General features: G+C 46.8%; 1 protein-coding gene across 2 annotated transcripts in view; it reads left to right on the forward strand.

Moving 5' to 3' along the window:
• The window catches only part of LOC137304412 (ras GTPase-activating protein nGAP-like), a 59065-nt gene extending 34226 nt beyond the window's left edge, over nt 1-24839 (forward strand). For both annotated transcript variants that reach the window (XM_067972998.1, XM_067972999.1), the window contains 15 exons: nt 489-577; nt 5517-5596; nt 7607-7760; nt 8843-8941; nt 9703-10251; nt 11720-11864; nt 13349-13493; nt 14261-14497; nt 15741-15942; nt 16686-16786; nt 18399-18768; nt 20031-20156; nt 20958-21130; nt 21424-21508; nt 24086-24839. In XM_067972998.1, the coding sequence (XP_067829099.1) occupies nt 489-577; nt 5517-5596; nt 7607-7760; nt 8843-8941; nt 9703-10251; nt 11720-11864; nt 13349-13493; nt 14261-14497; nt 15741-15942; nt 16686-16786; nt 18399-18768; nt 20031-20156; nt 20958-21130; nt 21424-21508; nt 24086-24316 (2786 nt within the window). In that variant the 3' untranslated portion in view covers nt 24317-24839. The remainder of the gene's footprint in view (nt 1-488; nt 578-5516; nt 5597-7606; nt 7761-8842; nt 8942-9702; nt 10252-11719; nt 11865-13348; nt 13494-14260; nt 14498-15740; nt 15943-16685; nt 16787-18398; nt 18769-20030; nt 20157-20957; nt 21131-21423; nt 21509-24085) is intronic.
• The last annotated feature ends 2670 nt before the right edge of the window (nt 24840-27509 follow it).

Genomic DNA, 27509 nt, shown 5'->3' on the forward strand with positions numbered 1-27509 from the left:
GGAGATATTAGGACAGGTGATCAAATGCTTGGTTAAAGAGGTAGGTTTGAAGGAGCGTCTTAAAAGGAGGAGAGAGGTGGAGAGGTTTAGGGAGGGAATTCCAGAGCTTAAGACCTAAACAGCTAAAGGCACGGCCGCCAATGATGGAACAATAAAAATTGGGGATGCGCAAGAGGCAAGAATTGGAGGAGTGCAGAAATGTTGGAGGGTTATAGGGCTGGAGGAGGTTACAGAGATAGGGGGGGGGGGGGGGGGCGAGGCAGTGGATGAGAATTTTAAAATCGAGGCATTGTTGGACCGGGAGCCAATGTAGGTCAGCGAGCGCAGGGGGGTGAGTGGGACTTGGTGCGAGTTTGCAGATTGCGTGTGCAGTTTGGGGTCTCTAGAGAGGACCATGCCACATGGAGCACAATATGAGACAAGACTGGCGAGGGTGGCAAGGTGATTCCAACAGAACTTATCTTTACTCAATCTTTCCGTTTCCTCAGAACCAGCGCCTGGTAAAAGGAGCCCCTCTTCCTTGCGAAAACTGGACAGGAGTGGAGTCTCCAGCGAGGGCCCAGTGAACAACGTGAAGGTACAAGTTCACCATGGTTCTGATCCACTCCGCAGATGGCGTTACCAATACAGTGAAAGCTCTCCCTGTTCTGAGTTTGCTTTGTGTTGATATTTGGTGCTTATTTTGGCTGTTTTTCCTCCTTGTAGAATGATACAGCACAGGTGGAGGCCATTTGGCCCATCGTGCCTGTGCCGGCTCCTTGGAAGGGCTATCCAATTAGTCCCACTCCCCTGTTATTTTCCCAATTGCCCTGCAAATTTTTCCTTTTCAAGTATTTATTCAATTCCCTTTTGAAAGTTACTATTGAATCTGCTTCCACCGCCCTTTCAGGCAGTGAATTCCAGATCATAACAACTCGCTGCGTAAAAATAATTCTCATTTCCCCTCTGGCTCTTTTGCCAATTACTTTAAATCTGTGTCCTCTGGTTACTGACCCTCCTGCCACTGGAAACAGTTTCTCCTTATTGACTCTATCAAAACCCTTCATGATTTTGAACACCTCGATTAAATCTCCCCTTAACCTTCTCTGCTCTAAGGAGAACAACCCCAGCTTCTCCAGTCTGTCCACATAACTAAAGTCCCTCATCGCTGGTGTGCCATTTTTTTCCCAATGCTTTCCGTTAAAAAAAAATTAAAATCAGAGCAAATATTTGAACCTTATTTGAGCGGCCATTTTCTCTTCCACTACTTTGGCTGAAAGCTCAGCAACGTAGACCTAGCTTTTTCCGAGTGGCCTGCGGAGACATAGCCCAACATGGCCAATCGAGACATAGGGGGTGATTTTAGGGGGCAATTGTGGGTGCATTGGGGGCGAGGGGGGGGGGCTCCGAAAATCGCGGAAATCCCGTTCGGGTTCGGAAACTGGCTCCAACCCGTCGACTCCTGAGTTTCCCAGGGACCCACCTGTGTGCGCGCGGGCGACCCGGAAACAGAAGTCCCAGGATGTCAGTTAAAGAGCCAAATGTACCTCATCGAGGTACTTAAGGCACTTTACCTGCGACCGATTAAATACTTAGAAAGATTTTTAATTTACCTGGGCGGCTTGCCCACCGCTTCTGATTCATGCCTGGTGAAACCAGGAGTGAAGGGCCCGATCAGGCAAAAAGAAACTAAATAAATTAAATAAAAAACCATAGCTGGAAGTGAAAACACTAAATGAGCTTACCTTTGAAACCTGCTCCGATGTCCCCCTCTTCACCGCCCCCCCCCAATGTCCCCCTCTTCACCCCCCACAATGTCCCCCTCTTCACCCCCCCCCCCAATGTCCCCCTCTTCACCCCCCACAATGTCCCCCTCTTCACCCCCCCCAATGTCCCCCTCTTCACCCCCCCGATGCCCCTCCGATGTCCCCCTCTTCACCCCCCCGATGCCCCTCCGATGTCCCCCTCTTCGCCCCCCCGATGCCCCTCCGATGTCCCCCTCTTCACCCCCCCCGATGCCCCTCCGATGTCCCCCTCTTCACCCCGCCGATCCTCCCCTGATGTCCCCCTCTTAAACCCCCCGATCTTCCCCACTCCCACCTCCCGATCTTCCCCTCTTCCCCCCCGCACCGATCTTCCTCTCTCCCCCCCCCACCCCACCTCCCTCACCCCGGTCTTCCAGTCCAGCGCTGGATGACGTCTCGCTCTCTCTCTCTTTCTCTCCTCCCCCTCCCCCACCCCCGTTGCGTTGCAGCTCCTGACGGCAGCCAGCCTGTCACTCAGGCTGGCTGCCGGGTGCGAAACCCGGCGAGGACGTTAACCGCTATCAATCAACGCGCGATCGGGTCCGAAACAGTAAGTTTGGTTCATGCGGGTTTGCCGAGCGCACCTCCCCCGCTGCCAACCCACCACCATTGTAAAATCGAGCCCATACGCTGTTAGATATACCTCACCTATATGTGTGCACACACACACACATATTATATATTTCCTCTCAGATATACCACACATCATTACTGTAACACCCTCTGACACAATGAGAAGTTTTTTTTGTGGGTTGCCAAATGTTGTTTTTTGGGCCAGGACGTAATGCCTGTACAGGAAGCCATCGCTACACTTCCTGTTCTATTTGTCGATTGAGCAATGTATTTCAGTGGAAAGTACAATACATCATCAGAAACCAATTGGACTGTAGGACTGACAGACACGAACGTTAAGTGTGTTTCAAGGGGCCCCCCATAGTCCAATGCCAACCCACGCTGCCCACTTCACTTCAAAACAGCTGGAACGGATGAATGCAGAAGTGTGCAGAGTGTTTCTATAAATGGGACCAGTTCAAAAAAAATAATCGATCCAAAGGGAAAACAAGTACTGAGGGCTAATCGAGGGTAAGTATTTACCACAGTTAGAATGAACCTAAACTTCCCCCGCAACACCAAGGGGGAGGTAGAGCCCTGTAATTACTGACTCACTCCCGGGAACACTCTATAAATACTGACTCACTCCCGGGAACACTCTGTAAATACTGACTCACTCCCGGGAACATCCTGTAAATACAGACACACTCCCGGGAACACCCTGTAATTACTGACTCACTCCCGGGAACATCCTGTAAATACAGACACACTCCCGGGGACCTCCTGTAAATACAGACACACTCCCGGGGACCTCCTATAAATACTGACTCACTCCCAGGAACACTCTATAAATACTGACTCACTCCCGGGGACCTCCTGTAATTACTGACTCACTCCCGGGAACATCCTGTAAATACTGACTCACTCCCGGGAACACTCTATAAATACTGACTCACTCCCGGGGACCTCCTGTAATTACTGACTCACTCCCGGGAACATCCTGTAATTACTGACTCACTCCCGGGAACATCCTGTAAATACTGACTCACTCCCAGGGACCTCCTGTAAATACAGACACACTCCCGGGGACCTCCTATAAATACTGACTCACTCCCGGGAACACCCTATAAATACTGACTCACTCCCGGCAACACCCTATAAATACTGACTCACTCCCGGGGACCCCCTGTGAATACTGACTCACTCCCGGCAACACCCTATAAATACTGACTCACTCCCGGGGACCCCCTGTGAATACAGACTCACTCCCAGGAACACCCTATAAATATTGACTCACTCCCGGGTACCCCCTGTAAATACTGACTCACTCCCGGGAACACTCTGTAAATACTGACTCACTCCCGGGAACACCCTGTAAATACTGACTCACTCCCGGGAACACTCTGTAAATACTGACTCACTCCCCCGGGAACACCCTGTAAATACTGACTCACTCCCAGGAACCCATTGTAATTACTGACTCACTCCTGGGAATACCCTGTAATCACTGACTCACTCCCAGGAACACCCTGTAAATAACGACACACTCCCGGAGACCCCCTGTAAATACTGACACACTCCCGGGGACCCCCTGTAAATACTGACACACTCCCGGGAACACTCTGTAAATACTGACTCACTCCCGGGAACACCCTATAAATACTGTCTCACTCCCGGGAACCCCCTGTGAACACTGACTCACTCCCAGGAACACCCTATAAATATTGACTCACTCCCGGGAACCCCCTGTAAATACTGACTCACTCCCGGAGACCTCCTGTGAATACTGACTCACTCCCGGGGACACCCTATAAATACAGACACACTCCCGGGGGCCCCCTGTAATTACTGACTCACTCCCGGGAACACCCAATAAATACAGACACACTCCTGGGGGCCCCCTGTAATTATTGACTCACTCTCGGGAACACCCTATAAATACAGACACACTCCCGGGAACACCCTATAAATACTGACTCACTCCCAGGAACACCCTATGAATACTGACTCACTCCCGGGAACACCCTATGAATACTGACTCACTCCCAGGAACACCCTATAAATACTGACTCACTCCCAGGTACACCCTATAAATACTGACTCACTCCCAGGGACACCCTATAAATACTGACTCACTCCCAGGAACACCCTATGAATACTGACTCACTCCCGGGAACACCCTATAAATACTGACTCACTCCTGGGAACACCCTATAAATACTGACTCACTCCTGGGAACACCCTATAAATACTGACTCACTCCCGGGAACACCCTATAAATATTGACTCACTCCCGGGAACCCCCTGTAAATACTGACTCACTCCCGGAGACCTCCTGTGAATACTGACTCACTCCCGGGGACACCCTATAAATACAGACACACTCCCGGGGGCCCCCTGTAATTACTGACTCACTCCCGGGAACACCCAATAAATACAGACACACTCCTGGGGGCCCCCTGTAATTATTGACTCACTCTCGGGAACACCCTATAAATACAGACACACTCCCGGGAACACCCTATAAATACTGACTCACTCCCAGGAACACCCTATGAATACTGACTCACTCCCGGGAACACCCTATGAATACTGACTCACTCCCAGGAACACCCTATAAATACTGACTCACTCCCAGGAACACCCTATAAATACTGACTCACTCCCAGGGACACCCTATAAATACTGACTCACTCCCAGGAACACCCTATGAATACTGACTCACTCCCGGGAACACCCTATAAATACTGACTCACTCCTGGGAACACCCTATAAATACTGACTCACTCCTGGGAACACCCTATAAATACTGACTCACTCCCGGGAACACCCTATAAATACTGACTCACTCCCGGGAACACCCTATAAATACTGACTCACTCCTGGGAACACCCTATAAATACTGACTCACTCCCGGGAACACCCTGTAAATACTGACTCTCTCCTGGGTACACCCTGTAAATACTGACTCACTTTCTCTCTCTTTCAATCTCTCTTTCTCTCTCTCTCTCTCCTACCCAAAGGGTTCCAAGTTTGAAAATCTTCGCTCTATAAAGAGGCAGCAAAATATTCACCAATTCTTCTCCAATTGTGAGATTTGAAGAGCTGGAGACCATCACTCACTCTGATAAATGTATGTGGCCCCATTTCGCAGAATTAATTTTCTGAATCCTGTTCTAGAGTCTGATCTACAAAAGATTGAAGAAGAAGAATCGGAGCCAACCAGAAACACCACAGTCTCCAAACGAGAAAAGCACCAGGTAGCCCAATATTTATTGAGGGGTCTCGGACAATGAGGCATTCTGTGCCTGGCATCACCACCGCACACTCCCAAAGCATGGGTTAGAAGCAGCCACTTCCCTCCCCACTACATTAATAAGGGACTTTGACTCCGGTTCCTGAACAGCACGCTCTGCTCCAATAAATGTAAGGACTTGCACAACACCAGGTTATAGTCCAACAGTTTTATTTTAAATCACAAGCTTTCGGAGCTTTCCTCCTTCGTCAGGTGAGTGAAGGGATTCTAAAAACGCATAGCATATATAGTCAGAGAACAATGCCTGGTGATTACAGATAATCTTTCCAACTGCCCCCTATAACACCTCGGCTGGGAGACGATCACAGCAATCAAAGGTGTCGTTGGTGTTCAGACAGGTTAGCCACGGAAAACCAACCTGTCTGAACACCAACCAGTCCATCACCGGCATCTCCACATCCTGGCTACTCCAATAAACGTGACATTTTCATTGTTGACACTGACTTCCTTACACCTTCCCTGAATGAGGATGGTTCTGAACGATTGTTACATGGGTAAGATGGGTATAGAGGGATATGGGCCAAGTGCAGGCAATTGGGACTAGCTTAGTGGTATAAACTGGGCGACATGGACATGTTGGGCCGAAGGGCCTGTTTCCATGTTGTAACTTCTATGATTCTATGATTGGAACTGGCTTCAGATAGGCAATCCCATTTCAGCTTAAACCTGTAACTCCTCCAGCATTCCCAGCTCATCACCGTAACATGCTGTCATACTGTCATAGTAACACATCCTGTTGTAACTACAAACATTGTGCATTAAAACCTTTCCTAAGATATACTTCACTCACCCTCACCACATTGTTCCCTAATCTCACAGCTATTGCTGATATACCCATTATTGTAACGGACACAGCTTTGAGCATAAAATCTATAAGAAGTAATTTTCCAACATCGCCCTCCTGATAGGGAGCTTGAACTGGAAAATTTGGGAGTGCGCCACGTGATTTTCTGACCAGAGGTTTAGGTGGGTGATGGGCTGGTTGGCATCACACCACCGCCGGTTGGCATAGTTTATGGTCGGAACCACGGCGATATCCGATTATCTTCGAATCTCCGACATTCGTTCGTGATCAATGAAAATACTGTTGGGAGCGTGGAGTCAGAAATTTGCACCTTAATGATAAAGAACATGGGCCCAGATTTTGTTGCCAAAATAACGGTGAGTTTTTAATGGCGCTCGCCATTATCAATGTGTAAATCCTCCAGCAACATGTGGCGAGGAAGAGATTCCCCGTGAGTTGCGAGTCGCCACAAGTTGCTGGTCGATTTGCGCCGCTCCCGCCGTTCGCCTCGCGAGAAACGACAGCTCGCCCTCAACCTCCCCGTGAGTTTCATGAAATTGCTGCATTTGCACATTAATTTCCAATTAAATGCAGCACAGAAAGTTAGGGCTAGTACTTAACAGCGTAAGTACCTTTTTAATGAGGAGATTTATGGTCCAGTAATGTCCATTAAACTGTGGAGTCTCATTCCTACAGGTGGTAAATTATTGTTAGAGATTTAAAAACTTTAAATCTTTTTTCTTACTTTTCCTTTCTGTCTCTTTTCTCTCTCTCTTAATATAATCTTTCTTTCCCTCTCTTTATTTCTCTTTCTGTACCTGACTTGTCTCTAATTCACCCTGTTTCCTTCTCCATCATTCCTTTGTTTCTTTCTCAATTCTTAAATCTCATCGGTGAGGGAGATGGACCGTTGATCCAGTCGTTCGCCAAGGTCCTGTTGCTCTCGCTGTGCCCGTTACCAGCTCGCACTTCCAGGGTAAATAAATGTTAAGCTGAAGGGTGATCAACAGGACCCGCCATGAGATGGCCCATTCCAGCAAGATCTGGGCCAATGTCTTTGGTTCCCTCCATGTTTTCAAAATGATAATAACATACCTGATAGAAGGTCAGTGAATCCTCGACTCTCAGGTTCTTTCCGATTCTAATCTGCCTCTTCCCCTTGTGTCCTAGGCGTCCCAGCATCCAGAACCTGAAAGAAGCTGTCTCCTATGAGTCCCTGACAGGCTCTTTGAACCCAATTGAAACACTCGATCTGACCAACGAGACGAATGTCATCGTCAGGCCATTGCACAGTAGCATTCTGGGCGAGAGATACTGCTTCGAGGTAATGGGGTCGATATTGGTGTGTGGTGTCAATCGGGCGGGCAGTGAGTGGGGCCTGGGCCATTTTCATGGCCAGATCCAATTTAAATGCAGTTGCTCACTTTCTACAGACAGCTCACTGATTGGGACGGTGGGAAATCTGGAATGGCTACTACTTAAAGGCAGCCTACAGCACCTTAAAGGGGAGGTGCAGCTTTTGATGGTGGATAGTTAGATAGTGTACATATACACAGTCATACATACTACAAACACACATACATTATGCACACACACACTGCATCCATAATACATAAACACTGCATACATAATACATAGACTGCATGCATAAATTTTACACACACTGCATACATAATACACACACACTGCACACATAATACACACACACTGCACACATAATACACACACACTGCACACATAATACACACACACTGCACACATAATACACACACACTGCACACATAATACACACACACTGCACACATAATACACACACACTGCACACATAATACACACACACTGCACACACTTTACACAAACTGCATACATTTTACACACGCTGCATACATAATACACACGCTGCATTCATTATATACACACACTGCACATTACACATAAACACACACAATGCATTCATTACACATACACTGCATACATTATACACACACAAAACCATACACTGTCCAACATATACATATAAAACTCAAATATCTGCACAAATACACAAACATTTATACACAAACAAACCCGCACAAATCTGTATCTTGCCACGGTACAAATGAAGCTCAAACTATTTCTAAAAGGGTGTTCTCAAAATTATGTAGAAAAGGTACGTATAATTTCACTTCAGATAGAAGTTCAGTTCCATTTTGAAGGCACCGCCGCCTGGACAGCAGCCCTCATCTCACTGCCGTTCCATGAGGAAATTTGAGGAAATGAACAGGGATGGGGGTCTGGAATGACTCACTTGGGGTGTTTTCTTCGAATGCAATTTTAAGTCGAGCTGATTTATTCGTTATTGGGACTGAAGTCTATTTCACTCGGGGCCCTATTCCCTGCACATGCTCATTACTCCTTGTATTTCAGGTTATTAACTCTAGAGGGAGCCGTTGCTTTGGGTGCACATCTGCTGCGGAGAGAGACAAATGGATAGAGAATCTCCTTCGAACAGTGCAGCCCAACAAGGTAGGAGAAAGGAAAGGACACAACTGAGCATTCTGGATATGTGGGTGGAAATTACAACCCCCACTATTGCCACAGCTTAACACACTTGTACCAAATTCCTCTCTGTGCTACTTCAAAATAATCGGGTTAGTGCCTGCTTTAGAATAGCGGGGAGAGGGCGTAGGATAGGTTATTTGTGTTGTGGAAGGAATGGGCTTGATGGGCTGAATGGCCTCTTTCCTTGTTCCTTGACTTATGTTCTTAATTTTTAAGATTTCACTGTCACTAATGTACTTTATGCTCCACAGTGTAAAATGTATGAGCTAAATTCTATAGCAATTCATTATGTTTTTTTACAGTTTGCCTTTTTCATTGTTGAGAAGATGTTTCCACTTATGGGGAGTCCAAAACTAAGGGCCTTAAATATAAAATGGTCACTAATAAGTCCATTAAGGAATTCAGGAGAAACTTCTTTACTCAGAGAGTGGTTAGAATGTGGAACTCACTCCCACAAGGAGTGGTTGAGGTGAATATTAGAGATGGATTTAAGTGGGAAGCTAGATAAACACATGGGGGAGAAAGGAATAGAAGGATATGCTGATAAGGTGAGATGAAGTAGGGTGGGAGGAGGCTTGTGTGGAGCATAAACACCAGCAAAGACCAGCTGGGCCGATTAAATGGCGGAGCAGGCTTGAGGGGCTGAATGGCCTACTCCTGCTCCTATCTCTTATGGTCTCTGATGGTCCTTTTCTTTCATGTACGTTTGTTCCTTTGTTTTTCAGGATAACTGTGTGAGGGTGGAGAACATGCTGAGCCTTTGGGTGAATGAAGCCAAAGATCTGTCTCCCAGGAAGAAGTACTTCTGTGAGCTACACCTCGATGGCTCCCTCTACGCCCGCACAACCAGCAAGGTTAACTCTGAGGAACTCTTCTGGGGCGAGCACTTTGAGTTCAATAATCTGCCCCCCACAAAAGAAGTCACTTTGCATGTCTTCAGGGATGAAGATAAGAAGAGGAAAGAGATGAGTGCCCTTGGATCTGTCGCCATCCCGCTCGTTGAGGTCACGGGACGTCAATACGTGGAGAAGTGGCACAACATCAACACCCAGCCTCTAAATAAGGGCAAAGTGGTGATCCCAACAATACGCATCAACCTGCGTTACCAGAACGTCAAGGTCCTGCCCATGATACACTACAAGGAGTTTGCAGAGTACCTCATCTGCAACTACATGACTCTGTGCACTGTGCTGGAGCCAGCACTGAAAGTGAAGGATAAGGAGGAGGTAGCCAGTGCGTTGGTCCATGTTCTACAGAGTGTCGGGAAAGCCAAGGTAGCTCAGGTTACTCTGTTACTCTTCTTGGGCCCTGTCGCCCTTGCGCAGGCCAAAAGGGCCGCTAGTTGGAGTGTCCTGGTCTAACTGCACCATACAAATTGGATCTGCTTGCTTCATGAGTGTGTTCCTGAGCTGCCTCTAACCCTACACAACTGTGAGGTATAAGGTATCCAGTGCTCCCTGCTCAGACCAGGTTAGATGGGTTAGATGAGCGGTTAAAGCTTCCTCTATAATGTTAGTTAAGCACACCCTCCAAAGAGCCCATTTTAATACATGTGAGCACATCTCTCGCTAAAGAGCCAGAGGGGAGATGAGGAGAATTTTTTTTTACGCGGCGAGTTGTTATGATCTGGAATTCACTGCCTGAAAGGACGGCGGAAACAGATTCAATAGTAACTTGTGAAAGAGAATTGGATAAATACTAAAAGGAAAAATTTGCAGAGCTATAGGGAAAGAGTGAGATTAATTAGATAGTTCTTTCAAAGAGCCGGCACAGGCACGATGGGCCAAGTGGCCTCCTTCTGTGTTGTAAGATTCTATGATCTCCATTTCCTACATTATCCATTTTTATGCTCCCTTTACCAATTAGTATTAATTTATGAGTAATTTTGTTCCTTGCATTTGTTCCCTCCAAGAACTGGGTTGAGTCTGGCCAATCTCATTTCGCGTATCACCCTCTCGGAAACAGATTTATGTCACATCATTATGAACCCTGGGCCTAGAGGTGAGGTGCCAGCTCTCTGATTATCCGTGTCACCAGGTTCCTCACTCTCACTGATGTTATTCCGGGGTTAGTTGGAAACTACGTATTCCATGGGCTTAATAGCTGGACAAATCACAGGTCTTAGGTTTCACCCTGAATCCCAGGTGAATGCCCGTAGTTCAGGGCTCCACAAAGGTTGAAAAGAATTTGGGAAAAGTCAAAAATTAGTGGCTAGGAGACACCAAGCTTGGGTTTTGAACGGTGGCATTTTGAAGCATTTCCTACGTTAAAGGCGCTATATAAATGCAAGTTGTTGTCCTTTTGTTCCTCTCCTCATCGTGCTAGGGGCACAGCTCCACAGTACACTACCGCCGATCCAGACGGTCACTGTATACGTGTGAGCTGAGATTGGGAGGGTAATCAGGTTATTCGACAGTGGGGGGGGAGGGGGCATCAAAGCTGGGCCCTCGCTGGATATCCAGGACACGTGGCTGAATGATGCCCAGAGAAGCAACTGTGGATTTTTTCCTCTCTGAAGCCAACAGAGTTGTCCCAAGTGGAACATCTAACTCAGCACAGGATGGGGATTGAACTGGGCGCCTGGTCTTAGTGTCACACTAGGTGTTTCATTGGCCATCTGGTCATGATAGGAACCTGGCATCTTAATCTAGTCTGGAGTAACTTCATTGAATCACATTGGACGTCTTTCTCAATGCTTCTGTGAATAAAACCCTTTTCTTCTGTTCTCACCATGAACTGTAGGACTTTCTGATTGACTTGGGGATTGCGGAGGTCGATCGGTGTGAAGAGAAACACTCTGTGCTCTTCAGAGAAAATACCTTGACCACCAAGGCGATTGATGAATACATGAAGCTGGTTGGACAGAAGTACCTGGTCGAAACGCTTGGTAAGATTGATGGGCGACGTGATCTGCATCTCATGGATGCTGGAATTAGGGTCGCCAACTCTAGTCGGGTGCATTCCTGGAAGTTTCATCACATGTCCGCCTCCACCCTCTCGCCATTGGTCCATTCTCCAGGCGCCCCGCCTTCCCACGGCCAATTGGAAAGGGAACAGACACTTTGTTACCCAATTGGATTAATCTTGGCTGTTGGTGAAATAGCCCTTTTTTCCTTCATCTCCAATATTATTATAACTGATAAATGAAGATGAAAAAAAACACAATTTTGTTCAATGCCCCTTATGATTTTTCTCTCGGGTTTGCTTGCAGCAACGTCTTGAAGATTAATCTTCAATTCCTGGAGACTCCAGGACAATCCTGCATGGTTGGCGACCCTCGCTGGGATAGCCCCATTTCCAAAGTTTTCTTTTGCGATCCACAAATCCCACAGCTGTGAATGGGAGGCCACTTTCCCATCCTCCAGCTGTGTGTCCACAGGTCTTGTAGCATTCAGTAGGCCAGCAGGGCATATAGACAACCAGTTCTGGCGATGTGGCCCTTGACTTTAGAAGAAAGAACTTAGGACCAAGAGGAGGTCATTCAGCCCCTCGAGCCTGTTCCACCATTCAGTTAGATCATGGCTGATCTATGCCTCATCCCCATTTACCTGCCTTTGCTCCATATCCCTTGATACTGAGATACTGTAGACGCCGAGAGGCTGTTTCCCCTGGCTGGAGAGTCTAGAACTAAGGAGCACAGTTGCAGGTCTAAGGGGTCGGCCATTTAAGACTGAGATGAGGAGGAATTTCTTCACTCAGAGGGTTGTGAATCTTTGGAATTCTCTACCTCAGAGGGCTGTGGATGCTGAGTCATTGAGTATATTCAAGGCTGAGATCGATAGATTTTTTGGACTCTAGGGGAATCAAGGGATATGGGGATTGGGCGGGAAAGTGGAGTTGAGGTAGAAGATCAGCCACGATCTGATTGAATGGCGGAGCAGGCTCGAGGGGCCGAATGGCCTACTCCTGCTCCTATTTCTTATGTTCTCACCCTTACTCAACAAAAAATCTATCAATCCCAGTCTTGAGAATTTCAATTGACCCCCAGCACCCACAGCCTTTTGGGGGGGAAGAGAGTTGGGAATTTCCTTTGTGTGACAAAATGCTTCCTGATTTCACTCCCAAATTTTAAGATGAGTAAAGACCAGACAGGAAGGGAGGAAAAAAACAGGTCAAGGATCTTCTCACCTGCACCTTCTAGTGGCCAGTTACAGAATGACACAGGCAGTTCGACTGGATTGGACAGCCCGCTGCCTATGTTCTTATCTGGGGAACAGAGTATGGAGTGTGGGATTTGAAAATAGCAGGGAAAGAAATTTGAAAAATATATATTTCTCTGACAATTCCCACCGGCTGTGGAAATGACAATGCAGGTGGTCACCAGGGTCTGAATTATTGCTGACACTTACCCTCCCTCAATGTCATTCACAGGAGACTTTGTGACAAGACTCTACAATCCGGAAGAAAATTATGAAGTTGATCCCAACAAGTGTTCGGCCAATGATATGTCAGAGAATCAAGCCAATATGAGGGCAAGCTGCGAAGAGGCTTTTAGGCAGATCACAGACTCCCAATGGTGAGCACAGCAAATCATAGACTCCCACTAGTGAACACAGCAAATCATACACTCCCACTAGTGAGCAGAGCAGATCACAGACTCCCACTGGTGAGCACAGCAAATCATAGACTCCCACTGGTGAGCACAGCAAATCATAGACTCCCACTAGTGAACACAGCAAATCATAGACTCCCACTAGTGAGCAGAGCAGATCATAGACTCCCACTGGTGAGCAGAGCAGATCGCAGACTCCCACTAGTGAGCAGAGCAAATCGCAGACTCCCACTAGTGAGCACAGCAGATCGCAGACTCCCATTGGTGAGTACAAGAGATCGCAGACTCCCACTGGTGAGTACAAGAGATCGCAGACTCCCACTGGTGAGCACAGCAGATCGCAGACTCCCACTAGTGAGTACAAGAGATCGCAGACTCCCACTGGTGAGCACAGCAGATCGCAGACTCCCACTAGTGAGTACAAGAGATCGCAGACTCCCACTGGTGAGCACAGCAGATCGCAGACTCCCACTAGTGAGTACAAGAGATCGCAGACTCCCACTGGTGAGCACAGCAGATCGCAGACTCCCACTAGTTCCGTAACCCTTAATACCGTTGCCTAACAAAAATCCATCAATCTCAGTGCGATAATGGATGAGATTAAGCCATCAACAGTATATATCTACCAAATCCCACTGGAAATGGGCAGTGCAGCTCAGGATTTAAACCCAGATCTGTGTATCTGAAGCTATTCTAACTTATCTGCCTTCCTCGCCCGTTTCTTTTTACAGCACATTTCCAGTCGAGCTGAGGGAAATATTTGCAGCCTGGCAGCAGCAGTGTTTCGATCGAGGGAAGCTGGACATTGGGAAACGGATGATTTGTGCCTCATTGTTTCTGCGATTTCTCTGCCCGGCAATAATGTCTCCCAGCCTCTTCAACCTGACTCAGGAATATCCCAACGACAGCGCGGCTCGAACTCTCACACTTATCGCCAAAGTCATTCAGAACCTGGCCAACTTTACCACGTACGTATATCACTGTACCTGACCCGTCAAGCACCATACACAGTCTGAAACTGTGTACAATCAAAGGAAGAAGGAAGACTTGCATTTATATAGCGCCTTTCACAACCTCAGGATGTCCCAAAGTGCTTTACAGCCAATGAAGTACTTTTTTGAAGCGTTGTCAAGTAGGGAGACACAGCAGCCAGTTTGCGCACAGCAAGATCCCACAAACAGCAATGTGATAATGATCAGATGATCTATTTTTTTAGTGATGTTTGTTAAGGGATAAATATTCACCAGGACACCGGGGAGAACTCCCCTGCTCTTCTTCCAATAGGTTTCCATGGGATCTTTTGTGTCCACCTGAGAGGGCAGACGGGGCCTAGGTCTAATGTCCCATCTGAAAGACGGCACACTCCCACAGTGCAGCACTCCCTCAGTACGGTACTGGGTAAGTGTCAGCCTCGATTTTGTGTTCAAGTCACAGGAGTGAGACTTGAACCCACGATCTTCTGACTCAGAGGTGAGAGAGCTACCCACTGAGCCAAGGCTCACCGCTAAACCTGGTGTCCGCTTGGATCTCTACATAGCACTTTGCCTCTGGTCAGAAGGTTGTGGGATCGAACCCTAAAGTAGAACCTGAGGGTGTAATCTAGGCTGACGGTCCAGTGCAACGTTGAGCGAGTGCTGGGCTCTGGGAGCTGCCGTCCTCTGGAAGCAATGGCACCCTGAGACCTGGGCGGACGTTAAATATCCCATGGCACTATTCGTAGGAAGGATGGGAAGTTCTCCTGGGGTCCTGGCCAACATTCCCCCCTCAACCAACACCAGCAAGAAAACAAATTAACTGGTCGTTCATCTCATTGGTGTTTATCGGGTGTCGCTGGTACAGAATGACAGAGCACTCGGCCACATAACAAAGGTCACTTCACTCCAAAAACAAACTCATTTTGTGAAGTGCGTTGAGCCGTTTTGACCTGATGAGATACTTTTTTTTTTACACGCGGTTCTCAATGAAGGTTCATTTTATCAGGGTTTAAGCTCCACTACTCATTATAATGGAAGGGTCAGTAAAATAAGAGTTTGTGATAATTAGGTGTATAGCTGAAAAGGGTCTATATGGAGCATCCCCTTTTCCTCAGCTATATGGAGACTCTCCTCATATGTACGGTATCTACCTTGCTTACCCATTATTCATAGCCTTGCATGGAGGTTCCTGAACCGCACTCAGTTCCGTCCTTTGTGGCATCTGTGCAACCTGCAGGTTCGAGGACAAGGAGGGGTACATGGCCTTTATGGACAACTTCTTGGCGTTAAACTGGGAGAACATGAATCTCTTTCTGACAAACATTTCCAATCCAGAGCTCAACATGAATACCTCAGCGTTCGAAGGCTGCATTGATCTCGGACTGGAACTGTCCATCCTCCACTCTCTCCTCTGTGACGTCATCTCGCGGTTGGACCAGGTATGGTGAGAAATCGGTTGCCCTAACATGTTGTATTCGTTACTTTTTTTCCACTGTGATTGAGTAGTTGAGGTGATAATTTTTCTTACTCAGAGAGTCTATCAGGGTGAACAGTGTAGGTCTTATCCTTCGGGTAATTATCAATGTCCTTCAAGAAATGAGTTTGGATAGTGAACCAGTTCCTACTAGGGATGGCTTTGTTATACTGACATCGGAGTATTCACTGCAATGGGACTAGATTTTTGTCCATACAACAACAACTTGCGTTTATATAGCGCCTTTAATGTAGTAAAATGTCACAAGGCGCTTCACAGGAGCGTAATCAAACAAAAAATTAACACTGAGCCACATAAGGAGATATTAGGACAGGTGACCAAAAGCTTGGTCAAAGAAGTAGGTTTTGAGGAGCGTCTTAAAGGAGGAGAGAGAGAGGCGGAGAGGTTTAGGGAGGGAATTCCAGAGCTTAGGGCCTAGACAGCTGAAAGCATGGCCACCAATGATGGAGCAAAGAACGTGGGGGACATGGCCAAGAGGGCAATAGATGAATAATCTGCTCCTTAGTCATTCCCCCCGTTGGCATCCTTTAACCTGATGAGCAGTCAATTCATTTTTAAATTGTGTAACTTTCCATTACTGTCCCTATGTGTCTAATATCTTTTTCCTTTTACTGTCTATTTTCAATGCACCCCCCTACAATCCTGATTCCCGCTGCTATTGCCATTGCTACGTCCTGCAAATAACAGCAAGAACTGGACAAGCTGCAACCTCTCCCCGCCATTCTCAATGGTATCACCCATTCGCTGAACAACCCGAATGCACCAATGATCCATCACCAGGAATTCAGGTAAGACACAAGTATCCGTCCCCACAGATTGTCCACGAGTGGATGAGTTACCGACCGAAGTTAGGTAAAGGAACGGTATTCCCCCTCTCACCCGCCCCACCCCCCCCCACCATCCCACTGAGTATTCCTAACAAATGGACAGTGATTTTCCTGTAAAGGTGATCTGGGATAAAGGTGAATGCCATTCTTTACAAACAGGTGAATCAAAAAAAAAGAATCCAAGAGCAGCGTTCTCAGTCAATGATTGATCTCCATAAACTGGGAAGTCAATGAATTGATCAGAGGAAGTGAGGAAGAGCATTCCCAAGACGATATAAGATAAATGAGGAGCAGAATTCCCAGTGAATCGATGATACGTTGGGAATTCCGACTTCGGTGCGATAGTGTGACACGGGCGATTTCAATTCAGACGCCCACTGTACACTTCTCCTGATTTTCGTTTCCATTGAAGTCAATGGGCAGCTGATCCGATATCACCCGTTTTACACAACTGCACTATCGCATCTGTCAGTTCTCAATCACTGGCTGCTAACTGTGGTATATTAGAGTCCCTCGACCTCATAGAGGAGAAACTCTCTCTCTTGCCACTTTGTGTAATCAATTGGAGCAACAGTTTATTGGAGGGCGTTCAGAGCCACCCAGCAGATATCTTGGGCAATCATGAACAAAAAAAAGGCTTAACGTGCCACACTTTAGTTGCTTGTTCTTGAGTCTATTTTCAAATGTACTGCACCCCTATTCTACAGGTTGGTGGGGTGGGGGGTGGGGTTCTAGTTGAGAAACCTTAATGAATCCAGACCTGGCACATTTTCGACTAGCAGACCAGGCATAAGTCTGGCATTGCGGGTCGACCGTCGATACCAACGGAAGTTAAAATCGGGAGGATTCTCCAATGCCCCGGCAGCAAGTTGAAAATCGACCCCAGAGGTTCACCGATGCCGAGCTTGGGTTTTAAAAGTGAGTCGATTGTAGGAGGGAGGACGGAGACTTGATTTCAACGCATTGACAATGAAGAAAATAAGAGGATGTAAGGGGACATATTTGGAGCTTAGGGGGAAGGGGAGGAGAAATTTCAGAGCAGCAGCTGACCAGAGTCAACTACCAAGAAAATAGACAAAGACTAGAAAGGTTGGGATGAAGAGAGAGAGGTTGGAGATTACAGGAATCAACTATCAGACAGGAGCTTTGTTTTGTATCCTGTTCAGTGATGTGAAAGGGAAGCTAGACAAGCCTCCAGATATGGGAACAATATCGTAGCCTTAGACAGACTTTATAGAGATGAAGGTCGAAGAGTTGAAGAAGTTGCAGAGAGCGCTGTCTCCCCCCTGCCCCGAGTGACCCGATCCCAGGGCCCTGCCAAAGAGTTCGGTGCACAAGAGTGAGGTGATTTGCCTGTCGAAGGTTTCCCTATCACGCCTGTGAAGGACGAGATATGGTACCATGATGGAGTCTGAAGCTCACAGTGTAGGGGAAGTACAGAACCAGACACCGTAACCCACCCTACCATGCTCTTCCACTTTGTAAACACCCAACATTGGGGCCCCCAAAAATGACATCACCTTGACCCCAATATATGCTGCACATTACTCACACAGGACGCCTTCTCTTTCAGCCCCTACTGTCGGGACGACAAACCGACCTACGTAGCGCCCAAAAACGTCAACCTGGTTAGTGCGTCGCTGCTCAGTTTGCAAAGGTCCACAGCCGAAGAGCAGAATTTGAAGTCCGCTGGGATCGCAAACAAGGGTACGGTCGTGGTGAAACGCACGCAGAGTGCGCCGGCACGGAAGAGACCCAACGTGACGCAGAAACAGTCAACTTGGGAACCTGTTTCAGAGAACAGAGAGTGCGTCGACGAAGACATCGTCACAAGCTTACCAGACCGACAATACAATACGTTAACAAAGATTCCTCTCTCTGGCACCCGCTCGTTAAATTCTCCCCGCTCTTGCGCACAAGGCATCCCACGTCTGAGAATGCAGGTAACAGTATCGTCTCTCATTGCTCCAATGTGCGAGTAGACGCCGGTATTGCTTGCATTAAAACGGAAAATGTTGGAAAAACGCTGCAGGTCCTTAAGCATCTGGAAAAACAGGTTAACATTTGGGATGTCGCCCCTTCATCAGAACCTCAATGGAAACAAATTACTGGGGTTCATTTCTGGAGAGATAGAATTCAAAAGCAGAGAAGTTATGTCAAACTAATATAGAACCTCGGGCGGATCACATTTAGAGTACTGTGCACAGTTCTGGTCTCCAAATTACAAAAAGGATGTAGATGCACTGGAGAAAGTGCAAAAAAGATTTACAACGATGATACCAGAACTGAGAGGTTATAACTATCAGGAAAGACTGAACAGGCTGGGGATCTTTTCTCTAAAAAAGAGGAGAGGGGACCTGATAGAGGTCTTTGAAATTATGAAGGGGTTTGATAGGGTAGATGTAGAGAAGATGTTTCCACTTGCGGGGGAGACCAGAACTAGGGGCCATAAGTATAAGAGTCACTGGTAAATTCTAGAGGGAATTCAGGAGAAACTTCCTTACCCAGAGAGTGGTGAGAATGTGGAACTCGCTACCATAAGGAGTAGTCGAGGTGAATAGCATAGATGCATTTAAAGGGGAATCAAGATAAACACATAAGGAATAGAAGGATATGTTGATAGGGTGAGATGAAGTTAATAGAAACTCATGTGGAGCATAAACATTGGCATAGACCAGTTGGACTGAATGGCCTGTTTCTGTGCTGTAAATCCTATGTAATTCTATGTAACTAGAAACTGGGAGATTAGCAACCCCCATTATAACACAGAACTAAATGAGAGGAAGGTGGCAGGTACAAGGCATGAGTCAGGTGTACCAACTGGAAGTTTTGTTTTCCTTTGTATCTCAACCAGTATTGGTCAACCTGCCAACTAACATTTGCTTCAGTTAACTAACTTTGATTTTCACCAAACTTATCCCATTTACTATCCCCTGACCTGATGTACATTATTGGAGCTGCGAATATTGCAGGAACGGCATTGGTTGATTATGCTTCAAAGCATAGAATGCCAATCTGGCCAACTGTTCCCCAGTTGGCTGAGACCAATCATAGGGCCCCATTGGCTGTCCCATTTGACATCACACTGCGTGTTTCTCCCTCTCCCGCCACCCATGAATTTTGTTTTATGAGATCGCTGTACAATTCGGAAGAAATGCTTTTAGTGCACATATCTGACGCCCCAATTTTGTTCTTTCTGTGACAGGGCCACCCACGTCTTATGCCAGTTGATTCATTCCGAAAGTCCCAAGTCCCATGGCAATGCACTGAAAATGAGGAGTGGTCTCCTCAGACAGGGCCAGAAAGACAGGACTTCAAACCTTTGGAGAAGGTAAGAAGAGTATAATCCAGCATCAATTTTATACCAGCTATTTTCTTTCAATATGAATATTCTAAACTGAAAGCTGTTTGGAGCTGATGAAAGTGAAGAGCTTTGGCACGTCCTGAGGTCATTAAAGGTGCTATATAGATTCAAGTCTTTCCTTCTCTTCTGAATGAGCTGGAGTATAGTTCCATGGGCATTGGCTGCCCTCTGATTCCTCACCATTCTTCACTTGCGAGCTCAGGTATTGAGTGTCAGCAGGCCATTTGATTAGGGGAATAGTATCATAGTCCAGCCCGATCCAGGACCACGGTACTCAAGCTTTGGCTTGCTTGAGGGTCGCTCTAAGGAATGCTCCAACGTAGAGTGACGGGGTGCAGTCTAAGGTGCACCGTAGTGTGAATGATGGGATAGCCCCACTCTTAATGGTGTTGAACAGAAGCAGAAGGCAGGAAACAGTGCTAAAGGCCTCCAGTAACATCCCACATTCAAATGGGCTCGACCTGCTCACCTGACATCCAGGCACCTCCATTTTCCAGCAGGGGGCACTGGATGCCAATCGGGAGTGGGTGCATTAGTCCAGGGCATTGTGCCAATCCTCACTGTTGCACAGTGCAATTAGCTTCCTGAGCTGATACAGAGCACTGAAGTTGGAACCTTTCCGTTCTTGGTTTTGGCTCAGTTCCACACTGTGTGCGTTGAAGAGCTCTCTTTAAATTTCCAGCCAGTCTAGAACTTCTAAACGTTCATATCATGTGAAGAAGCAAGTAACGCCTCTCTGACATCCCTTACTCCCCTCCCTCTCCCCAGCACGAGCAGGACATCACCAGTCTAAAGGAAAACATACAGACAATCAACGAGGAGCTGAAGGAATTTAAAAACTGTATAGAAGAGCAGGTTCAGCGAATGCTTCAGGGGAACGAGGAGAAGCAGAAAAATCAGCTGGAGGAAAAGGACAAGCAAATAAAGGAGCTTGCTCACAGGTGAGAACAAAGCGCTTCATTAATAAGACTAGGCAAGGATATTTTTCTAATTTGGCTTTACTGACATCTGGTTGAGGGACACTGTATCAAGCTATGCCTTGCTTGAGGGTCACTCTCAGGAATGCTCCAATGTAGAGTGACCATCGAGAGCAAGAACAGAATAAGGGTGGTAGAGTAATCTGAGTGGCAGGATTCTGAGGATCACCTTGTTTTACTGCGTCCATTAACCCGCGCCACTTGAGCTAACCGCTCCGCAGCCTGATCACACGTTGAAAAGTTCTCTGCTTTTACAGACTTGAAACAGTTGAAGGGGAAAGGAAGAAGGACATTGAAAAATTAGAAGCTGCCGCCCGGAACCAGCAGAAGATTGAATGTTTGGTAAGTAATGTGTCGTTGGCTGCTCTTTCTCAGCTCCTTATTAAAAAGGTTAATCATGTTGCCTTACCTGAGTGATCTCCACTTATTGCCTCCTCTGCTCTTCTAGCATGGTGTGGAGATGCCGGTGATGGACAATTGTAAACAATTTTACAACACCAAGTTATAGTCCAACGATTTTATTTGAAATTTACAAGCTTTCGAAGGCTTCCTCCTTCCTCAGGCAAATGTCCACATTTACCTGAGGAAGGAGGAAGCCTCCGAAAGCTTGTAAATTTCAAATAAAATCGTTGGACTATAACTTGGTGTTGTAAAATTGTTTACTTCTAGCATGGAGTTGTGATCCATTTCTCTCTCCCTCCAGAGCTTCTTCCTTCAGTCACTACGCACCTGCTTTCTGGGATTCTCTCTCGCATGTCTCTCTACCTCCTTCCCTCCCTCCCTCCCTCCAGAAACCCGCTAAGAACTAGGGTTGCCAGCCTTCCAGGATTGTCCTGGAGTCTCCAGGAATTGAAGATTAATCTCCAAGACACTGCCGCCCGCAAACCCAGGAGATCAAATCATAGGGACGTTAAAAAGATAATTGTGTTATTTAAAATTTTCTTTGTTTATTGATTATAAAAATATTGGAGTTGGGAAAATGGCCATTTGACTGACAGTCAAGAGTCACCCAATCGGGTAACAAAGAGTCTGTTCGCTTTCCAATTGGCCGTGGGAAGGCGGGGCACCGCGAGGATGGACATGTTGGGCGACCAATGGTGGGAGTGTGGGGGTGGGGCGGTTGGAGACAGGAGGTCACGTATTCCTGGAGGTCAAACCTCCAGGAATACGTCCAACCAGAGTTGGCAACCCTGCTAAGAACCCTTCTCTTTGGCCTTAATTTTTGTTCCACCGTCCCCACCCTAACCAAATGATTCCCTCCCTCTTTCCTGCTCGCTCAGTTTTTTTGTCTTGCTAAATGCCCGGAGACATTTTCTATTGAGCAAGAAGTGATGGTTGTAATTAAATAGCTGTCGAACAGACCCTCCCAGATTTCCATAATTGCATGAGGGTAATGGTAAGCTGACCTGCCCAGCAGGAGACTGACGGGATTGGGAGCTGGTTTGCAGGAAGAACAGGTTTTACAACCCTGTCTGATTTTACTCTCCATTGTAAACCGGACCGGGCCATATGGGTTAGGTTAAAAATGATGTTTTTAAATCATCAGTCTTGACATTATCTCACACAAGGCCTTGTAACAGCATTCAGCCAATGCACTCCCGCCATCAAAAGCACTCCAAATAGTGATCATTTAGTGTGTTGCAACACAAAATGTGCCAGAGAATATAAACATAGAATGATACAGCACAGAAGGTGGCCATTCGGCCCATCGTGCCTGTGCTGGCTCTTTGAAAGAGCTATTCGATTAATCCCGCTCTCATGCTTTTTCCCCGTAGCCCTGCAAATCTTTCCTTTTTAAGTTTAGATCCAGTTCCTCTTTGAAAGTGACTTTTGAATCTGCTTCCACCGCCCTTTCAGGCGGCGCACACCAGATCGTAACAACTCGCTGCGTAAAATAGGCTAGAACCTGCACCCCCAATTCTCCAACCCGTTATCCTCTTGAGTGAGGCTCTGTTCTGTAAGTACAGGCCGAACTCTGAAGGTGGGCAAGTGGGGTTCACCTATTCAAAAGGAATAGGTAAACACCTTGATCTCTCTCTCCTCGTTTCAGGCCCTCCTTAAAACCCACCTCTTTGACCGAGCTGTCAATCTCGCCTTCTTTTCCTTGGCACCTGTTTTTTTCCCCTTATACCTTTGTGAAGCCTTTATCTGTGTTGAAGGTGCTATATAAATACTAATGGTTGTCATTGGAAATGGACCTGTTGGCCCTAAAGGCCTTTTTGTACGATTTGTTTTAATATATTTCTTTTAACGTTTTCTTGGAGAGGGTACAGAGGAGATTTACTAGAATGGTACCAGGGATGAGGGACTTCAGTTACCTGGAGAGACTGGAGAAGCTGGGGTTGTTCTCCTTAGAGCAGAGATTTAATAGAGGTGGTCAGAAGCATGACGGTTTTTGATAAAGCAAATAACGAGAAACTGGGAGGGTCGGTAACCAGAGGACACGGATTTAAGGTAATTGTCAAAAGAACCAGAGGGGAGATGAGAAGAATTTTTTTTACGCAGCGAGTTGTTATGATCTGGAATGCGCTGCCTGAAAGGGCGGTGGAAGCAGATTCAATAATAACTTTCAAAAGGGAATACTTGAAGGGGAAAAATTTGCAGGGAGGGGAGTGGGACTAATTGGATAGCTTTTTCAAAGAGCCGGCACAGGCACGATGGGCTGAACGGCCTCCTCTGTGCTGTATCATTCTATGATTCTATACTATATGACTGGTTACGTGCCTGCAATAACAGACACAATGCTGCTTGATTCTCAAGGAAGGCAGATGGCTTCAGGGAGGTCAGTACAGGCACTTGGAGTGCTTAAAAGTATAGGTTTATCCCTAAACAGGTATGTCTTATTAATAGCTTATGTTGTGTAAAGGTGGGCTTGAGATCCACGGCTTTAACCCGGATGCCTCATGTGTTTTAATGCAGGAAAGTCGCCTCTTTTCAATGGAAGAACAACACAAACAGTTATTGAACTCCATCAAAGAGCTGAGAGACAATCACCATGCAGCAAGTTCCAATCACATCGCTCCATCAAGCCCCATACCCGAGGCTCCATCCGACACCAATCCCTCTGCTCCATCCAGTTCCAAGGCACTGCTAAGTCCCACTGAGCTATCAGCTGTGGAAAATGGACAAGTAGAGAACGGCAATTGTTAAGAACTTCCTCGCTCCGTGGGATTGTTACTTTTCATAGAAATGGCATTAGAAATTTCTAAAAAAAAAATTATATATTTTTAAAAAATTCTTCTTCAGTTGCAACATGTAGTCACACATTCATGTGTTCTTTTCATGGAGTATATGGTTCATTGTGTATGAGGAGCAAGCCCCGAGTAAAGGCTATCGACATACTTTGGCGGCTGGTTGCGGCAAATATTTAGATGTGCTTTTGTGGCCTGCCCATTGTCCCGATGTGCACTGGGTCTCTCAGCGGCATTGCCTTAAGCTTTGTGATGGGTTGGTTGGCACGCTGCCCGTCATGTGGCAGTGGGAGTGTTGGCATTGTGGCAGCTAATCATTGGCAGCAGATCAAGAACGGGGACCAGATTTGGGATCGTGGGATTGAACAAATACGTAGAATTGCATAGAATTTACAGCACAGAAACAGGCCATTCGGCCCAACCAGTCTATGCTGGTGTTTGTGCTCCACACGAGCCTCCTCCCACCCCTCTTCATCTCACCCTATCAGCATAACCATGAGGTCAAATTAATGGGATCACAATACAGAAATCAGTGAGTCGCATTGAGAACCGATGATTTAAACTGTTACATTTACAACTTGTGGATCTTTTCTGTATCATTAGCCTATTTCAACCAGAGTCCATTGGCAGCACGGTGTCAGCCGATGAGTTAGGAAGCCAATTTCATCAGCTAGATGTTAAAGCACACCCATATATAACTCACCCCACTCTGTTTATAATCGGTGTCTTGACTAACTTTCCATTCTCAGCAACACTGTGACTGTCTTATATTGGAAAGAAACATAAAAACAAGAATGAGGTTGCAATTTATGCACTGGATCTTGCTGTAAATAGTGATTTTTAAAAAAAATATTTGTTCTCAGGATGTGGGCGTCACTGGTAAGGCCGGCATTTATTGCCCATCCCCAGTTGCCCCTTGAGAAGGCGGTGGTGAGCCGCCTTCTTGAACCACTGCAGTCTGTGTGGAGATGGTGCTCCCACAGCAGTGTTAACTAAGGATATCCCTGGTTTTGACCCAGCAACAATAAAGGAATGTTGATACATGTTCCAAGTCAGGATGGTGGGCGACTTGGTGACGATGACATTTTGGGAAAAGAAAATATTTTGTAAACAATGCCAATGTAATATTTTTGTATTTTTGTATAATATTGTGAGTTTTGCATGTGGTGAAAATGTCAAAATATTGTAGAACTGAAAGCATCATATTTTGCTCTGATATAAATGTCCAACTAAATTCAGGCAAATATTTGGACACCTTGACAGCCATATTGAGGCTAATTTTCTCTCCTCCTCCCCTGACAGTGCTAGGTTACGCTGGGTGTGGTTCCAACATGTCCAACATTCCTTTGGTACCTCACTCAAGTGGCCATTCTTCACATCGGAGCTCTGGCAGTGAGTTGTCGTCTGGCTGACCAACTGTGGGAGGCATCACACCCAGGACCAATCCTGTCCTCGCCTGGTGCCCCCACACATTCCAACAGGAATCGCTGGATAGATCAGGAGCAGGAACCCCGGATAAATCTGTTTCCCTTCCTCAGCAGAACTGTGGGCAATTGTAGCGCACCCAACTCGCTGTAGAGCTTCCTACTGTTTCCTAGGCTGATAGCAGTGACACAGTTGGCTTTGGGACACAATGACATTCCACAACAAACCTTCCCGGCCCCTATGAGTAATTTGCATCGTATTTCTACAGTTGTTGTCTCTCCTTCCTCTGCGGTCTCTTATCTCTCACTCAATTAGGCAATGGGAACCCAGTTGAGTGTGATTAAAAACAAGTTTTATACCTCACTCATTTCACCAGGTCAGCCACACTTTCAGAGAGGATTGGAGTCAACTCTTACCTGCAGCTATCCAACGACCAGACTCTTTCATTGGGCTAGAGGGTGGGTTTCGACTGTGAGAATGAAACACCTCAAACTGAAGGTAATAGGGCCCGTGAACTTCCCAGGGTTGGGAAGGGTATAAGTCACACATACACTGAGGGGAAGGGGGTCTCCAGGAACATGGGCCTGACCCCAACTCTGCCAGGATTATGCCCCATCTGAACCAACCTTTACATTCCATCTGGTGGGTTTGGCTGTGGGCCGATCTTTCACCTGATCCCACTCTGGCCATGCAAATGTCCCTGTCTCCGGAATTTGGATTGGGTCTCCAGCCTCGGATGAGACGGGGCGCACTTACCCCAGCACAGTGGGACCCCAGGAATGTCGGGCTTATTACTCCAACTTGCTCCCCCCCCTCCATCACTGACCATCTGAACGATTGTACTTATTGTTCCCAAAGGGTTCCTGGTTAGATAACACGTACATTCAGGACGTTCCATCTAGACCTCCCCTCCTTACTCAAGTGGTGGTACAGCCCTTCCACAATTGCCCGTCTTTAGGTTAACCCTTTCTCTGCTGCTGTGGTGTTTGTGTTCTGTCTCAGAGACAAGAGATTCAACCAACCCCAAACCACTTGAAATGTATTACAAAATGAACAATGTAAACTTTCACTCGTCACATCAGCACAGAGCAGGGATCAAACACAGAACCTTCCTTGTCCATATGGTTAAGTAGCACACAACAACAACTTGCATTTATATAGCGCCTTTAACGTAGTAAAACATCCCAAGAGGCTTTACAGGAGCGTAATCAGACAAAATTTGACACCGAGCCACGTAAGGAGATATTAGGACAGGTGACCAAAGGCTTGGTCAAAGAGGTAGGTTTTTATGAGCGACTTAAAGGAGGAGAGGTGGAGAGGCGGAGACGTTTAGGAAGGGAAATCCAGAGCGTAGGACCCAGGCAGCTGAAGGCACGGCCGCCAATGGTGGAGCGAAGGAAATTGGGGATGTGCAAGAGTCCAGAATTGGAGGAGCGCAGAGATCTCGGAGGGTTGTAGGGCTGGAGGAGGTTACAGAGATAGGGAGGGGCGAGGGCCATGGAGGGATTTGAACATAAGGATGAGAATTTTAAAATCGAGGCGTTGCTGGACCGGGAGCCAATGTAGGTCAGCGAGCACAGGGGGTGATGGGTGAACGGGACTTGGTGAAAGTTGGATACGGGCGACAGAGTTTTGGATGAGCTGAAGTTTATGGAGGGTGGAAGATGGGAGGCCGGCCAGGAGAGCGTTGGAATAGTCAAGTCTGGAGGTAACTAAGGCATGGATGA

This window comes from Heptranchias perlo, chromosome 37 (genome assembly GCF_035084215.1).
Source record: "Heptranchias perlo isolate sHepPer1 chromosome 37, sHepPer1.hap1, whole genome shotgun sequence".
Lineage (NCBI taxonomy): Eukaryota > Metazoa > Chordata > Chondrichthyes > Hexanchiformes > Hexanchidae > Heptranchias > Heptranchias perlo.